Here is a 17035-nt window from a genome sequence, read left to right as displayed (position 1 = left end):
ACATGTTTTGAATAACTGTAGTGGTAGGAAAGGCACTTCACTATGCAGCATTGGTTATTGTGTAATTGTTAACATGCATGTGGTTGTTAATATGTTAATGTATGAGAAAATCATAACAAAAATGCGCAGCGTGGTCAGCTGTGCTTGCACAAATGTATTGAATAGTCACCAAGAATATGACAGATGTGTATTTAGTTGTTCTTGGACTATTTCCAATGTTTAAAACGGGTATATAAACTGCCTTAGGGCATCAAACCGTAGACAAATGTACTCCAGACATGTGTAGAAAAGTACCTTATATCTGCAAACAGCATTAATATTGAAAGTGTTGATTGCATGAAGCTACTGTGTATAGCAATGTTGGCTGTAAAAATGTAAAGTAGAATTCTAAATGATTTTTTGTGTGTCGTGAACTCATGTGCCCTTATCCCCTGTTGTGAATGGTATTCGACTCCACAGGCTGCGCAGAGCGGCATAAATCGTGTTTGACTAACACAATTTGCGCCTTGAGACGCTCATTGACTCTGGGAGCATTTTGTGTGTGGCCCGGCACTTTTGGGAGCAATTAAAAACGCCCCTGCTGCGCAATGCACTGTGAGGTCAGAGAACGAGCAAGGCACAATTTCGACGTCGCAGTTTTTCACACGACTTGTTCGTTCCAAGGTATATATTGTGAGCCAATGCTTGGTTGCATCGGTTGCATCAGAGTTTTGTTTATGTGATGTCACCATGCTTTAGGTAGTGGGGCACTTGTGACGTAACAAACCGAGACTTGACTTGGACGTTTGCTGCAAAAAGTGTCCAGCAGAAGGTTGACACGCAATCAGATGTAGTAAGTCTGACCTTTGAGCTACTGAGGTATTTTTCTGCAGGTTTTTAGTGAAGTCTTTTGTCCGACTGAAAACATACTCGTTTTAAAACGTTAGCAAAATGACAAGTTCTTGGTACTTAAAACCAGTTGGTCGAAAATGCAGATTGTTGGACAAAACTTTTGTTCAGTATTTTCTTAGATAGGTGTCCATGGTAATAAAACGCTCGTTTAGACGTTTTGCAAAATTCGCTAGAGATATTCAAAAATATAAACATAACTGGTTTATGGTTTGGGTTACCTAAAGTCCTAAATGATATTATTATTTCGACTTCCATCTAACGACTATATTAGGTTATTTAATAATGTAGTAATCGTTTTTCAGACAAGCAAGTTGCGCAATAATCGGCCGTGCACAATAGCCAGTGAGCTGTTTCTTTCTTTTTTCCTATTCGACGCCGAAGGGTTTTTTCTCGAAGCGTTCCTAGACTGAGTTGTTAGTTGCGCGGATCGCATTTTATCGACTGTAGGAGATAAGACTGCCGGTTAAAATTTCTAGATACTGTGCCTTGATACTTTTCGTGGAACGATTGAATCCCCCTGGAGACGTTAGTTAGATGCGAATCTATGGCAGGTTATATGTTGGATATCGGTAATGGATAGCTTGTGTAAGTCGTGTTTTGTGTATCTTTTTGCTTAACCGTAGGTCAATTGCAGATTTTTTGCTATTTTTAGCTAAACGAACCTTTATTTTTCATCCTTCTAACCATTTTTCAGACTAAAAGCTGTACAGTCTAGCTGTTTTGCTCTTTTAACTGAACTGGTGTAACTAGACACGCTATTTATCAATCAAGTTTCAATTGGTGAATGAGTCTGATTCCGATAAAAGAAGACTGAAAAGGAAAACACACTTATCTCGACGACAAGATGTGGCATTTAGTGGAGAAAATTTCCGAGCAGGTAACTTACACCTTTACCGCTTTTCATTACACCTAATTGTTAATTGACTCCTTAGTAAGATTTTACTCTATGGTGTAATACGATATAACCAGCGCGTGGTACTAATTGTCGCCGCTAAATTAGTTCCTACCGTCATGTAACAGCAAGAATAGTGTTCAATGCCAGTTACCAGTTTGTAAACCATGTTTTTGGAAGATTTTTCTTCTGTAGTTGCAGTTGAGGTAATTGGCCAATAAATTTCAGAACTATTGACTTAACCCTTCATAAAAACGGTGTTTAGTTCGTTATAGGTAATAAATAGGTAATTAGGGACAGGTTAGCAGTTTTAGTTCAAGTTGTGAGTTGTGTATTCACTTTTTTGTGTTTCTTTGTAGGTGACGAAGTACAGTACGTTTCTGGGGCAACTGTGGTACATTCTCGTCTTCATATTCCGGCTGATTGTGGTTGTAACAATTGGAGGCGCCGGTAAGTAAAGCATATATTTGACTTCGCACACGAATGTGTCGATGATAAACTGTTTTAACACGAAAGTGTGAGATTCCAGATTTGAAAAACATCGCACATTCAAGGCACTAAATTAGACACTTGTTAAAGTCGCATATGCAGTAGTGACAGTAAGTAACGTGTGTACTACAACACAATTTTGACTGACCACAAATCCCCATGGTATGCCTATACGGGACATGACAGTGTTAAGCAAAATTAAAGTGTTATTACAAGTGGTTGTTTCGCTATATTGCGTCATTCCGACACTTGTGAGCCCAACAATGGCGTATGGCGTCATCAAAAATTTTGCCGTAATGATTTTTCGTCTTTGCTTAATATCGCTTTAAATACTTAAGTCTTTTTATTAAATTAAAACCATTAAATTTTGTCCATATTTCGGGACTAATGTGTCAAAAATTGTAAGTTCAAAATTTTTTGTCCATGCATTGTGGTGTACTAAAACGCCAAAACTAAAAGTAAAATAATCGACAGAAACGTTTTTGGGTCGCGAGCCATCATTCTTATTTTGTTTATCCGGTCTGAAAGCGTCAAATTTCCCGTCCATTTTGCGCCTTTAATCTTTCGGCACACATGCTTAATTGTGCGTCGAGATCTTTCCGTGGTTTTCGGGCGTAACGGTCACTTGAATGGGTCCGAATGTAGGTCAGCCAACATCCACACCCTTATCAGGCTTCGCTGACCAATCCACTGGCCGTTAGCGCATAACAATAAGAGCATGATGGACTCTAGGATGGAAACCACTTGGGACGGAATATGTAGATTTAGGCGCAACTGGTTTCCGGAGGTTTTGAATAAAGCAAAAACTCTAGGTATTTAGTTTTGCTTGCATTTTGTCTGTGTGCTTTTAAGTAACGCGTTGGGATGTGTTTACTCGTGAAAAACAAGCATTTTTTGAATTTCCGTTTTCTAGCCTCCCGTGGTCACGTAGGACTTTTTTGACCGTTAGCAAATAAAAAAAATACATCTAACTTATACTAGAAATCAGCATATTTTTTTAGATCGTTGCAAAATTGGAATGATTTAACGTTGAAATACATCAACGCATTAGGGTAACGTTAGAAACATGCTAACGCTGCATATGGGTCGAATTTGCTGATCATTTCATTTATGCGCTGATTAAGAGAAAAATTCTCACTACACATTCGATACCAAACGTCCAACGCGTATTGCGAAATTGCGATTTCTGATAATCGATCACAGATAAAAAGTAATTCTTATCTTATCATGGTCGACTGCTTGAAGCTCGTTCCATCTCTAAGTAATAAACTTTGTGTCGCATTTTGCGATGATGGACGTGCCAATGTATCTGCCGTGTTTATCACCGGTTTCGCGTGTTCAGCAATGTAAGGGGGAGTACTTTGGAGTGCCTACTTCGCTGTATTGTCTCTTACTCCTTGGAGAGGCCGTTTAATGGCGAAGTCAAGATGTTCGTACATGTTGTTTCTAGGAAAGATTTCGGCCTTGCGAATGTTGCAAACCGCTGCGTTTTTTCGTGTTTAATTTAAGAAATATTACTACAAGTGAATGGTTGCACAGTTCGCTCTTCTGTAAAACATCATGTTACATGTACTTACACAAAGTTTCTTAAAATTGCATGCTTTGGTGTTGTGTTTTCAAAACCTTTTTTACTCGTAAGCTTTTTTTTAAACAGTGTATGAAAACAATTCCAAGGTCTGTAGTAAGATGAAAACATTTGGTTTCATATTTTAATCGTTTAATGTATAAAAATTGTCACTAATGAATCATTGACAGCCAAACAAAAACAGAGCGCTTTAAAGTACCCAGCGTAATTACAAGTGCAGCCCAAGACAAAAAAATACAAAAGTCCAACCAAATAACAGAACGTGAATTGCCATTAAATCGCATTTAAAACGAAAACATCTCAATTGGCGTCTTACAGGCTCTTAGCGAAGAGGTCGTTCACCCAAGTATTCTCGGCGCCCAACGAATCTTTTTACCGACTTTCTAAAACCGAACACCCCCCAATTTTCTATTGTCCGGATCAATACATCAAGCTGTTGATTCGAGTTTTTCAATTTCCTATTCGAGGTGACGCGCTGTGTCGCGAAATCGCATTGCAAGATGTTGGCATGCCCATAGGCAACTTTACACGTATTATATTGACGCCTGCTGTTGTAAACTGAAAACAAGTTCTTTTGTTTTTTTGCATATTATTGGGGTGTTAGCATATTGTTTGTAAACACGGTTATTACCTAAAGAAAAAAAACAACGTTCGTTCAAATTCGACTGTCTTAAAAAATTAAATAACCTATTCCTGGCGAGAAACAGACAATCGAATATGTGCTTAAAAACATGACTTTTGGTCAATTCCCATGTCGTTCTTAAGAATTGTCAAAACGTTATGCCCTTTACACATATATTGGATTGTCTATTTCTCACCAGAATATGTCCCTGGAGGAAATAGCAATTATTAATTGAAACCAGACATTTTACACCAAAACCGTAACAAATGGTGCATTTTTAGCTTTAAAGCAGCAAACTCTATTATAAATCACAGTACGCCAGGCCCAATGAAGGCGCCATACCGAATCAGCCGGTCACCGAGCATTCACCACCATATGGCAAGGCGTAGGCTAGAAAAATCTATTATATTTAGTAATTATAAACCCATATATTTTGCTCAACTAACTTTTTGCATTTCTTTCTTCAAATAGAACATATTTTTTTGCAGTTTATGGCGATGAACAGTCGGCGTTCAAATGCAGTACGGACGTTGTTGGCTGCTCTAATATTTGTTACAACGAGTTCGCGAAGATTTCCCACATGAGGTTCTGGGCGTTTCAGGTAACTTGCTCGCTTCGTTGAAGTTAGCTGTCTTCGCATTGTACCGAGAATTACAGATAAGAATGCTGGCACCATGTATGTGTTATTTCTGGGACGCGAGACCGTTTTCGAATTATATTGTCAACGCCTTGTTGCAACATAAAGATAATCCCTGTTTTTACAATCAATTGTTTTCATATTAGAAATGCGGTTTTAGCGACTGTTTCCCAAACTCGCAATGAAATGATTGGGTAAATGTTTGATATATATTGAAAAATTTGTTGATAACTAAATCTAATTAAGTGTTAAAAGTTGGTCTTGAAAACTATTTCTTGACCTCCTATTTAAATTATCTAGTTTTACGCGACACTTGTTTCGCACCTTTTTATTAATTTTTTTACGTGACTCAAGTGGTTATAAACGGCTGTAACTGATGTGGCCTTCATATCAGTGATGATGGCATGAGCATTTGCCGAAACGTTTGAACAATAAAGCATGTCGCTTTTTACGTCTATTTGGGCCGTTATTTTCATCATTAGATCTAGTTAACGTTGATAATTTAACGCAGTGGTTCTAAACCTTTTTCCTTGCTGCACCCCTTTCAAATCACCAACCAATTTTCGCACCCCCTTCTGTTTTTGTATTTATATAGAATATACCTAACCAACCTTAGTTCTTCAGCATCCCCGCACCCCCTAGGAACAATTCTTGTACCTCTTGTAGATGCGTGCGCCCCTGGTTAAGAACCCCTGATTTAACATATCGAAAAATAATTAGGGCTTATTTTAGTGTTACCAGCATTTAAGTTGGTATTTGACATACAAGCTATTTTTTATTTTCTAGCTGCTAGCCGTTGCCACACCCACCGTGTTCTTCCACTTCTACTCACTGTACATGTCGGGTGAGATTCAGAAACTGAAGACGTCCGAAGATCAACTGAAGTTAATGGAAGATGGAGACGGTGAAACTCTTATGGGCGTAAGTAACTGATAAAGCGAACTTTTGTACATCACAATTGTAAGGTTTTGTACATTTTCAAGTGTGCAAAATTTTCGTTTTTCTCAAAATTTTGTATTTTTTTAACGAATTTTTTGTTGATCCCAAAAGGTCGATTTTTTGTGTCAAAATTTTTGTTTCTTCAAAAAGTTGAAAATATTGGGTATTAATCGTATTTCTTCGCCAAGTAGTCGTATAGCAAGGTAAATTTCTGGCTTGTTTAAGTGGTCTAACTGTGCGATAATTTTTCGGTTTTTCAATCAAATGTTTTGTTATTTCGTTAGGTAGAGGTATTTGTACATGCTTAGATTTTTTGTAGAAACAAAACAACTAAACTGGACGAAATCTATTGACACACGCTTGCATTGTCGAAAACGCCCCTAAACTTTATTCCTCTTTGCAAAAAAAACTGTCGATCTTTGCTTAAACTGTGCCACGTTCTGAAAACACAATTTTCTCTACCTTTGCCCTTGATATATTCCGCCACCCAATGTGGAAGTTCAAATTCTCATCGCAGCTCCGTGATTTGTTGTTTTAAGCGAACAATCATGTTTATATATTTGTGTACTCTGCTGGTAGTTAGGCTAAAATGCATCCTGGCACTAAAGTCAACGATGCTTATCTATTTTCTGGACGACTTTCCGTCTACGCAAGCAAGTCGCAAATCGTTCTCTGTTTATTTTCGCAAAGCCATGAATTCGATGCGTTGACGATTGTAAGACGCACTCGAAGTTTAAACCTGTTTTTGAGATTTGGAATTTAAACGGTAGATTTTTACCAGCACAATTATGTATTATGACGTCACAATGCTCATGTTTTCTTTCTAGAACGAGAAAGATTTCCGCAAAATGTCGAAACGCAAGAAGAGTGTTGGCAACGTGAAAGTTCGACGAATCTACTCAGGAAACGAACTAAAAGAGGTGAGTGCTTTTTAATAATAATGTAAACTTGCCCAAAATCATCCAAAGCGGTTGTGTAAATCAGGGGTCGGCGACCTTTTTTGCATTCCGTTTTAAAAGTGATGTTTTATCGCGGACCGGCCTCAAAATGCAGCAAATTTTTTATCACAAAAAACGCGTAAATCGTTTTTTTTCCTCCCCTGGATACACGTGCAAAATGTTTTGAAAAAAAGTATACGGTTCGTTACTCATGGACCGGTTACCGACCATCTCTTTTCGTCCGTAAAAAATGGGCTGAAGTTTTTTCATTTCTGCAACAAAACTTCACAAAACACACTCAAATTTATCCCCGTTTTTGTACAGTAGGTCAACTATGTCTAAATCTTTAAGTTAGATTGTATAGAAAGTATTTGTTTTTGCCATGATCAAGCCGTATTCATTAAAGGGCCTTTTTATTTTTAAACTAATTAGTAAAAATTCGCAGCTGTGTGGACGGTCCACTTTTAATGGGATTGTAGTTTAAACAACGTCCATCTGAAAAGCTTAATCTTTTGTACACACATACCTAATTGTAACTTTTACATCACCAGCGCGCCACAGCTGTACAATCCACGCACACTTATTGTGTCTCGTGCCTGTTTTGTGAAAGCGCTTTACAAAATTGGATTAACCTAGGATTAAGAACACTAAACTTTGCTTGTGTTGTAAAATCACAGCTTGCAAAAGTGTTTCACGCCATTTTGTGTGTGCCGAACGATCTAGGCCTATTAAATGCATGTAGGCCACACACAGGAGACCTCTGTTACTTAAATTACTGCAGCAAAGTGAATTAGGCCAGTGCATCCTGCTGTGTGAAACTCGATCTTAAAACGCCCTGTACCAAATGTGGCGAATTTCCTGCGAAGCAGAAGGCGCAAACTGGGTCATACGATCTTTTTGATTTAATTTTAAAGCGAACAAAAAATATGCAAGTGTGTAACACATGTAGCCGTCTTGTCTGTGGATTTCTTAATAAACTTAGGCAATGTCTTGACATTTAAAGGCCTTTGTTGGACAAAATAGCAGACACTTTTTCCTAACGAATTGGTGTTTGGTTGCTTTTAAATATTTTGAACTTTGCAGGCATAGAAATGCTATACCTACTCTTAATAAACATATGAATTTACATATTTGACAAAATCTAAAATAAAAAAAATAAATAAAAAATAAAAGTCTAAAATACTTTAAATCACAAGCAAAGAAATGCTATGCACGCGTATTACATTTAAACAAGCATGCACAAAGTGAAAAAATACATACATTTTTAGCTTAAAATCTTTGGGAAAAATGTTGTCAACTTTTTTCCATTTTTTTAGGTGCTATACACCAACAAAATCCACTACGCCTACTACTTCAGTATCATTGTACGCTTGGCCATGGAAGGAATCTTCATCTATCTTGGATACACCATCTTCAAACTTATGGTAAGAAGTCTATCTTATTGTGACATCTACTCTAATTTAATTCCCATACAACTGATGGCCTGTGTGACGGTTAAATCGGCCAAACTGCCTTATTTTTTTACGCTCTCCCTGATATGTATTCCCGATAACCTAGTATCGCGATATTTTCTCATTTATCGCAAAAACAACCGTCAATTATCGTGAGTGATTTTCCTTGCGAACTTCGACTTCCAGACGAGATTGACACGATTTGCTGATGATCCCAGATACGGGAATTGCCGATTTTAGTGATACCAGGCCCAACTTTCCATCTCATGTCTGTCTGATTCATTAAAAGAAGAAAAACACCCCTGGTGTGTTTGAGAACTCAACATGACCAAAAATGTCCTTGTTTGTGCGATGACAGTCGAAAATGCCGTTTTTTGCAAATGAAAACCATATTTTCGACACGTTAAACGTCTCATTGTGTAACACTTTTAATACATTAAACGTTTAATGTAAGGGAAATTTAAGCTTTCTAACGTAGGATTTGCCATGTTCAGTTGTCACAACGAAACCGAAAGGCTTGAAATTTTAGATTACCCATAGTGAATTCATGATACAAATATGACCGAGTAAGAAGCCTGGTCCGAAAAAATTCGCGTTCAGCCATTATCCACCAATTGTGTCCTGCACTGTCTATACCAGTGGTTCTCAAACTTTTTTGTTGTCGGGGCCAAATGGTATTTTTTAAGTGTGTAGGGAGCCGCAAAAAACGAAACCTTAAGAAAATCACTAAAGATTATTTCCTTGAAAGCTAAAATAGCAATCTTTGGTGGTTTTCTGAGGTCTGGTGCGAGCCGCAAAATAAGTAGTTGGGAGCCGCATGCGGCCCCGAAAACCGAGTTTGAGAACCACTGGTTTATACGCTCCATAACGTTTCAACGTTGCGCAGCTATTTCCGACTTGGTGATTAGTGTGATATGTTTGTTTATCATAAAAGCGAACTAAAATCAACTCAACTCAATTGAGACCAATTCATTCAAACTGAAACCAGAAATTTGGCCAGTACTCGAAAAAAAGCCCGACTTTCAACTTTACCATTTTCCAAATAATTTTGAAACCAATATCTCGACTTTTCCAGGTACCGCGCGACCCAACTTGTGAATCGAACCCCAACAGTGCGATGTGTGCACAGAACCCATTGTATTTTCTCTGGATGAAAGTTCCAGCTATGTACAAATGCACGGGACCAAAAGGCTCTGATGTTTTTCATGCTTGCACGATGCATTTGCATGATGGCGGTTACGTTCCATGCTTCGTCTCAAGACCTTTTGTAAGTGACAGGATTTAAAAAATAACTATGTCTACCCGCTAGAATAAGTTAAGATGAACATAAATTCATAACTGGGATCAGCCCTGAAGCGTCTATGCAGACCAGCGATCACGGCATACTCATATATAAATCACAGTACACCAGGCCTATTGAAAGCGCCATACCGGATCAGCCGGAACCAAAATAGGACAGAATAGGAAAGAAGCTTAGACCAATGCTCATTGATATTTACCTGAAATCTAACACCGGTTTATTTTCATCATTTTGGTTAAGAGCGATTTTGAAATCTAATCAAATTTCTTAAATGTGACAAATGGATACCTAAGTTATGCCTGTGTGATGCTAGGTGACTAATAGGTTAACACACACGCTCCAAAAACGCAATTTTTTTACTCATAAACGTAGAAGTTAAACCGTAATGTCAATTTTTTGCCCCTTTAAAAGTTTAGACTAAAAGGACCAATTGCAATTTTGACTTGAACCTATTGTACCTTCATCTATATTTGCGATTAAACGCAGTAACTTGATACAATGCGATTTGATACATAAGCCTGTCATGCCAATGTACTCGGTCCTAATAACTGGACTCAACAAAACCATATATCACACATCACACATTCTTTTCATAACACTGTCACAATCTATAAGTTACATCTGGGAGTTCACAGTCCACGGCAATTTTTGCACCGCAAGCAACTCTTCTCAAGAGAGATACCAACAGGTCATACAGAGTTCAAATAACAAGAGTGTCGACTTTTTGCGCAGGAAAAAACGGTGTTCCTTTGCTATATGGGAATTCTCAGTGGAATTTGCTTTCTCATCTCTGCTCTCGAGCTCGTTATTGTTTCCATGAGGAGGTTTTGGAAAACTAGCCGAAAACCGAAAAACAAGTGAGTTTTTTTCCGAAATACAATAAACCTGGGTTAATCAGGACCCATTTGGACTAAAAAATTGCCCGAATTATCCGATGTCGATTAGTTATAAGCCTTACCAGTGGTGGTAAGTTATCACATTACAAATCATTTGTACCTCAAGTTTTGTGGGAATTAGGCGAAGATCCGGATTAACCGAATCTGGTTTAAGTGAGGTTTTAATGTATTAGTGTAAATATTGAACAAACGTTCGCCCACCAGGTTAAATATTTACCAAAATTATCGTTCAACGGATGTGGTATACTATAGGTAAATCTCCTTCAAGTCCTTAAAAACAACGATAACTTTGTTAAGTCCTGTTGTTCATCAAATCTAGGGACAGTTTAACCGTAAAGTTAAGAGATACGTTTATCTTTTTCACGTCTGGAAATCCAATTTTGGTGCCCGATAAAAGATATAGATTGGCCCTGAAATCCGACACAAAATCTCACAAAGAAAAATTAGATGTGATTTTATCGTACGTTTCCGCCTCAAATCCATCTATACAAAGTTAATTAACAATTTACTGACGTCAACTCCTTAGATCAATTGACGTCAAGTACATAATGTTGAGAATGTTACAAAGCCAACCAATGTCAACAATAAATCAAATTTTTAGCATTAAAATGTTACATTTTTTAACACTTTTGGGCTATAGCGTTTTTCCTAATCAGTCTGTCGTGATGATTGTTTAAAAAAATGTTTTTTTACTATAAATTTTGTTTGATAGATTTTAGGCACATAGATTTAGGTATGCATTAAATTTTAAGCTTAATACTTATGCGTCTCTTTTGTTTAATTTAACGCGTTTAGTGATTTTTATGCTCAAAACAAAATATTTAAAACGCCTAGTTTTAACCTTTTTCCGTAAAATAAAGATTTATTTTAACCTTGGTTAAAAAATGTGCGCAAACACAAATAGAAATCTCCCCTTAACTTTTAACAGTTCTCGCTTTAGACATCTTTTCCGCGGCCATCCCCACCAACAACGTTCCGAGTCGGTGTTTTACGGTCCAGCTCCCACCGCACCAGCCAACAAGTATTACGACGAAAACAACTTCTATCCCAGTCTAGCTGTGCCCGTTCGGATCGCGAGCAGTGAGTATGTATTTCTTACCTTTGCTTATTGTTGTCGGTGCCTGTTTGTATGTTGCTGCATGTCTGAGTCATCTATATCCATGTTTGATGTGCCTTGAGAGTGTACATTTTGTCTTTAGGGGTGATTCTAAATGTAGAGAACTTTTGACACGGCCCATGGGCTTGTGGTCATACACTCATGCTATCACAATGCCGTCAACAAAAGACTTACATTGCTTTTGATGTGCTATAAGAGTGTACATTTTGTCTTTCGGGGTGATTATAAATGTAGAGAAATTTTGTCGCGCCGTAGCGTGTGAAATTTCATTGATTAATTACCTATATGGACCTTTAAGTCATTCACTAGCACAATACTGTTACAAAGTCACTTTTTTGATGTGAAAAACAAAAAAATGTACAAACATATTCAACAATATGATATTACGACTAATCGAAAAAAATGAAAATATCTAAATTCAATTTTCTAGCAAATTTAGATATAGTACAAATACGGGAAAAAATCTCAAGTAACTCTGTAACTAGATTAGCCTCGTTAAATAAAAGCACATTGGTCAAAATTGTTTGACATACCATTTTAAACGCTTTAAATATTCACAACGAAACGATTTTACAACCATAAATGGCGTTGTCACTTATATGAAAAAAAATTCCCACATTTTATCACATTGTCACCAAAACGCAGATGTTAAGTGTAATCCATTGATAAACATCAAATTTTTGAACCGTTTCTGCACAAAAAACAACATTTTTTCGATCCCGTATGGTTTGCTATCCTTCGATCTAGCTGTCAAAAAGCTCTTTAGACATTCCTCAAATTCAAGATGCCGACCCCAAAACCACATTCTCTTCATAATGGTGAACTTGATACTGTATGAAGTAGATATAGTTTTGTGTTGGACGCCGGCAAAATGCGCTGAAAATATCTTTAGTCGGTGTTCTGTTGACTAAAATACGTTTGTAGTAATAGAATTAGGATGCCAGCATTCGAAATTTAACGTTTACCAGTACAGTATTTTGAGATCATATTGTGAATGCATACTCCATTTTGAATAAAAATCCAATTTACGAGTAAAAGTTGTTTTTGAAGCTATCTGTTTTTATCAGTTTGACCCGATTAACACTATATTTTCTGAGTAAGAACTGTACAGACACATTATAAACCACACAGATAAAGTATCGTCTCTTAAAAATCTTGATTAAAATCGAAAAAATTGTGACACATCACCCCTTGTATAACACAGGGCAATCCACGAGCAAGAGGTCATCAATACTTTCTCACTACATTCCCTTCCCTAATTGCCATTCCCGCTTTGTTTACGCCTCAACGCTGGCGATCTTAGCGATTGTGCCCCAATATTGGTGTAGTTTTTTCCGTTGTCTCTTCACGTGCCAGCACGAATTTAGGCCACAACATAGGCGCCTTTTTTGTGTGTTTATTGCCCAACGAACACATGAAAGACAGCGTCATGGGCAACTAACGTCGATGTATCGCTTATCACTGTCGATGGACTTAGATAACGTTCGTTGGTCTGATGTTGTCGAATCGTAACACGGAAGACGTACTGCGGTTTTCACCTGTTGTGGTTTGCTCACACTTATTTGGTGTTTTAGTCATTCTGCCATATTAAGCGCTGTATATTATGGGTCTGATTTAAAATGGTGGCGCGTTTTGTTTTTGGTCTGTTTTATTTCCTACTTGAGCCAGCAAATATAACAAAACTAAGTGTTGTATTTATGAATACTGAAGACCATACTCATGTTATGATGTGTCATCCTGTTTGGGTCCGAATTTTTTTCTGCCTAGCGATGGTTTGTTCAACGCGTTTGGTTAAGAAAGAGTGCTTCAAACTTATTGAAATTTACACACATGTTAGTTATTTATCCAAAGTTGATCCTCCTAAAGTTTGACCCCGGATGACCAAGCGGTTCAACCACAGCTCTCAAAAACGTGAATTTTAATGTATAATTTTTAGACTCAGTGGTAAAAACTCTCATTTAAAAAAAATTAGGTTTATGTTGTATGTTGTGGAACTATTGGGTTATACGAGATTGTTAAGGAACTTCATGCTGTAAATTCGGTCAAAATAAGTCCGATATTGTCAAGAATGCAAAATAATACCCCAATGTGCATAAGCAACTGTAATATTGGTATACATGTGTAATATACCATCTTTTTTGAAAAAAAATGCGCTCTACAATATTGTATATTTTGTTTCCGAATATGAATACATGGAATGGAAAAACATTATGTGACATTTTTAACCGGATTTTTGTTTCTTGCAGGATTTCAAAACCCCAACTTTCCGGAAAAGCGAGTTCAGATAAATGATGAAGATCGGAACAGTGATCACGAACCTGAAAAAGAAAACATGTCCAGTACAGCATCTGTAAAAAGCTACGTTTGAAAAACACTTTAATTCCAGCAGCTTTCTCCATACAATAGTCGGAAAAAACTACCCAAACCCTTACCCGAAAACATACATTTAGCATTGTGTTAAACGCTGCTGCTTTTTGGCCGGTGCAATTCGTTTCTCTTTTGTTTTCTTTTTTTAAGTTAGTAACTCATTCCATGGGACATGCTGCTGTGTGAAATGTAATGTATTTTTTCTACTTTGGAAGCCAACACCAAACCCCTATGTGAACTTTATGCCTATACGCGAACGTAGTGCCTGTTACTATCTGTTCTTCCAAAACCTGTACACTTTTTTAGCAGTAAGTTGAATTTTCTTTTCGGGTTTCATTTTGTAAATACGGTTGTGCTGAATGCCCCAAACCAAAAATTTTCGCTATAAAAATGACTTTCGCAGAACTAATTATTTGAAAATATGTCAGTTTTCACATTTGGCGAAATATTGTATTAATTCAGTAACACAAACACGTCAATGTAATAATCAGTGAATTTCTGGTGCAGGGCGATCTCTGTAGCATATATTTGGTGCTTAAACACAAATTCTTTCCACTGTTAGAATGTAGACCAAGCATTTTTGAAGCGCCGACGTGCTTTCTTAACTTACATGTACTAGTTACTTTTATTTACGTTTTTAGTTACTTGGTCAGTATCCACTTTTTTGATTGACCCAAAAACAATGTTTCTTTTGTCCTAATTACACGATTTTTGTTAGTTCTTATGGTTTTGTACTGATTTTCAGCATTCGATTTGCCTGCTAGTAAATACGTACTCAAACGGTTCTGTACTCAATATTTTGCTGTGCCAAGTGCCTGAATTTGAACTACGAGCTATTACCCCTGGTGCTTTGCTTTTGTAAACGCTTAGGAGGGACATTTGCCCCGAAATGTCTTTTATTTGCTAAACGAGATTTCAAAACTGGCAGTCAATCAACAAAGTAAACCACAGTGCAAATAAAAACCTGTAAAAAATTTGTGCCATTGTGTGCGTTAGACCAAACATGTTGTACAAAACCGCATTGCAATTATGTTCATTGTAAAAACAGTCACAAAGTCATTCCCTTATTACACCTGGGCATGTTTTTGGTCTAAAGTGTTTCTTTAAACTGTGAACTGGCTCTCAGAGCGCCCCCTAGTGCACGTCTACTTTTTGTTGCTATTTTACGCTGCTCAGCCAAATTGTTAATGCCTTTTTTTTGTGCGGAAGTATTCCTTGGTTTTGGTGATTTTTTTTCTGCTGTTCTTTTTTCCCGTTGCATTCGTAGGTTTTGACGCTTCTGTACAAAACTGTAAATACAGCATTTTGTTCGGCCAACAAGCTGTTGTTTGTTTTTGCATTTGCTATTAGCTGCTAAGAAGTAGTTCAGTTCGTTTATAGGTAATAAACCAAACAGCGCATTAAATTTAGCTAGGTTTGCTTGGATTAAAATCGTATAATGTGACACATTAGGAAAAATGCGGTTAGATGTGTGATTAGTTGCTAAAGTATTTTGCACCAAATAAACCAACGATGCACAAGCTTTATGCTGTGACGGCCGCATCGCAGACCCTTATTTAGTCCACAGCCGTCAAGTGACTTTTTGTTTTTGCTTGTGTATTAGGCTGCTAATGTAGAGAAATGTGTTTATCCCTTATGTTTACCATCTAATCCCGCCTGAAAAGCCCAGATTAATGTCCAACCTGGTGCAATAATTACCCTGAACAGTATGGCAATTAGTCTTAACTGTTTACGGCCGCATAAACTCGTCTTGGCGGCCAAAGGTTTTGCACCCCTGCAAGAGACAGTAGCGAAACTACAAAAAAAGAAAGCTTGTTATACAGACTTTAGAGGAAAAAAAACATTTATATAGGGTTTTATGTAGAAGGCGAGAACTTTCGAACCAGATTAGTGCTCGTTTTTGCATTTGTTTGAAATTTGGCAAGCATTGTAAAAATTATCATAAACATCATATTTTATTGTTTTCCGATTCGCATGACTGCCTATCCAGCTGGTAGCAATTTTAGTTTTTGCAAATCACGTTTTACGAGGCAAGCAAGACTGTTTGTTGTCAATTGGAAAGCTGCAAAAACATAAAAACAAGAGAATATGTCGGATTGGACAGAAATTGAGAAACTGCAGGCTGACTTTCAGCGGACACAGTTATCAATAACCACTCAAAAGTAAGGCTCGTTAAAATCTAATTTGGTAATTGCGTAAAAAAACACTTTTGTGTCTTTAATTTTTTGCAACTTCTTTTTCTTTTACTTCAGACAAACAAAATGTCTTTTATTAGCTTTACACCATGTTTATTGGTTGGTGTCAACTGTTTGAATTTGAACATGTTATGTTTAACTGACAGAAAAGATCTTTACCGTTTTGCATTTGCGATTAAGTTTATCTACAGCAGGGGTGGGCAATCTGCGGCCCCTCATTAGAGGTTGTGCGGCCCGCAGAGACGCTTGGATTTCAACAGTATTGGCAAACGAGTCCAATTCTTACCTATTTTTGAGCTGATTAATGCGTCTGGTAAACTGTGAACTGGCTCTCAGAGCGCCCCCTAGTGCACGTCTACTTTTTGTTGCTATTTTACGCTGCTCAGCCAAATTGTTAATGCCTTTTTTTTGTGCGGAAGTATTCCTTGGTTTTGGTGATTTTGTTTCTGCTGTTCTTTTTTCCCGTTGCATTCGTAGGTTTTGACGCTTCTGTACAAAACTGTAAATACAGCATTTTGTTCGGCCAACAAGCTGTTGTTTGTTTTTGCATTTGCTATTAGCTGCTAAGAAGTAGTTCAGTTCGTTTATAGGTAATAAACCAAACAGCGCATTAAATTTAGCTAGGTTTGCTTGGATTAAAATCGTATAATGTGACACATTAGGAAAAATGCGGTTAGATGTGTGATTAGTTGCTAAAGTATTTTGCACCAAATAAA

At 37.3% G+C, this 17035-nt stretch overlaps 1 protein-coding gene across 4 annotated transcripts; it reads left to right on the top strand.

The window, feature by feature from the left end:
* The first annotated feature begins 1278 nt into the window (after positions 1–1278).
* On the top strand, positions 1279–15444 carry LOC145232248 (gap junction beta-2 protein-like). Of its 4 annotated transcripts, none has more exons than XM_080096804.1 (11): positions 1279–1476; positions 1586–1768; positions 2143–2233; positions 4968–5080; positions 5903–6037; positions 6883–6975; positions 8310–8417; positions 9520–9711; positions 10477–10601; positions 11569–11720; positions 14004–15444. In XM_080096804.1, exons 2-11 carry the CDS (start codon positions 1736–1738, stop codon positions 14123–14125), a joined length of 1164 nt encoding a protein of 387 aa, XP_079952930.1. In that variant the 5' UTR covers positions 1279–1476; positions 1586–1735; the 3' UTR covers positions 14126–15444. The 4 variants fall into 4 exon arrangements, with proteins under 4 accessions (XP_079952930.1, XP_079952932.1, XP_079952931.1 ...); XM_080096806.1 differs by having other exon boundaries at positions 1354–1476; positions 11569–11724; positions 14004–14156; XM_080096805.1 differs by having other exon boundaries at positions 1356–1476; positions 11581–11720.
* The last annotated feature ends 1591 nt before the right edge of the window (positions 15445–17035 follow it).

The sequence above is a fragment of the Phallusia mammillata genome, chromosome 6 (genome assembly GCF_965637545.1).
Source record: "Phallusia mammillata chromosome 6, kaPhaMamm4.hap1.1, whole genome shotgun sequence".
Taxonomy (NCBI): domain Eukaryota; kingdom Metazoa; phylum Chordata; class Ascidiacea; order Phlebobranchia; family Ascidiidae; genus Phallusia; species Phallusia mammillata.
Note: the sequence above shows the minus strand (reverse complement) of the source record. Positions and strands in the feature narration are given on the sequence as shown.